The 1,347-nt window shown below is 69.9% G+C and overlaps 1 protein-coding gene across 1 annotated transcript; it reads left to right on the forward strand.

Moving 5' to 3' along the window:
• Window positions 1-454: 454 nt before the first annotated feature.
• Window positions 455-1,328, forward strand: EMIHUDRAFT_471793 (hypothetical protein; the record flags this gene model as incomplete). Its single annotated transcript, XM_005760657.1, has 3 exons — window positions 455-550; window positions 640-973; window positions 1,163-1,328. Coding segments are annotated over 2 exons (366 nt in total), but the record flags the coding sequence as incomplete, so codon positions are not given.
• Window positions 1,329-1,347: the final 19 nt, after the last annotated feature.

Genomic DNA, 1,347 nt, shown 5'->3' on the forward strand with positions numbered 1-1,347 from the left:
CAATGACACCGAGTTGCAAGCCGCCGGTCACGGGGGGGTGCCGCGGACGGGAGGATCTGCGACGCCCGATCGAGGAGCCCCACTCGTACAGGGTGGGGGGGAGGGGGGGAGGAGCTCGTGCGAAGTTGTGGGCGCGTCTGCGTGCCGACCGTCGGCGACTGCTTGGCCACAGCGGTGCGTGGCGTCAGCCGCTCGTCCTCGGCGTCAGCGTCACACGAGTCGCGGCGCGGCCATCCCACACCATCCCACAGCTTCGCTCCATCCCACAGCTTCGCTCCATCCCACAGCTTCGCTCCATCCCGTCCCCCCACGAGTGTGGCGAGGCTTATTCGGGCGGCCATCGCCACACTCCCTAGCTCAACTGGCGACCCTGACGGGTCGCCAGCCGATCGTCACGCCCATAGCCCCGCCCCCCGCGACGTGCGTCGAGGCGCTTGCACCTCCCTGGCGTCAGGTCGGTGGGGGCGTCTTCCATCGCCCCCTCCTTCGCACCCAACGAGATCCCCCTCGCCGCAGTCAACCTCCGCCGCTTCCTCTCGCCCTCCAAGGGGTGCGTGTGGCAGCCATCACACGCCCCGCCCCGGCACGCTGTGAATCAATGCAGACTGGTGAACGCGATGCGTGTGCGATGTGGTATAGGGCCACCGGCTCCTCCTCCACCCCGCAGCAGCCGCTGGCGCACGTGCGGGAGGAGGAGCGCCGCGGCGCGCGGCGCGCGCAGGCGGAGGAGGAGGAGGAGGAGGAGCAGCAGCAGCAGCAGCAGCAGCAGCAGGAGCAGGCCGAGCTCGAGATTGCGATCTCGGAGATTGCCCGTCGAGGCGCGGGTGCGGGCGCCGCCTCCGAGCTGGCGTGGCTGCAGGAGCAGGGGTACACGGCGGAGCAGATCGCGGCCTTGATCTCGCACTTTGAGGCGCTGCCGGCGGGCGGCAGCAAGGAGCCCGGCGGTCCCTTGCTTGGCCTCGGCAGCGAGCAGGTCCCGCCACACACACACACACACACACACACTCCCACACCGCTCACCCACGCGCGCCGGGCCCTTGCACTTTGAATGCCGTGGGGCTCCTGTCGTCTAGACGTGGAGTCGCGAGGGCTGCCTGGCCCTTGCCCCACCACCTTGTGTGTGTGGAGAAGTTCTCCTTACCTGTACCTGACCTGACCTTAGGTAAGCCACATCGTCGCCGCCCTGAGGGTCGCAGAGCTTGTGGCTCTCTATGAGTCCGCCGCCAGAGACGGCCGCGCGCCGCCCCCTCCGGCCCGCGCCATCCTCCCTGCCGGCGGCCAGGGCGAGGCAAGCGAGCCGATGCCACCGCCTGGCCTAGCGCCTGGCCCGCCCTCCGGAGATGCTGA

This window comes from Emiliania huxleyi (genome assembly GCF_000372725.1).
Source record: "Emiliania huxleyi CCMP1516 unplaced genomic scaffold EMIHUscaffold_7433, whole genome shotgun sequence".
Classification (NCBI taxonomy): Eukaryota; Haptophyta; order Isochrysidales; family Noelaerhabdaceae; genus Emiliania; species Emiliania huxleyi.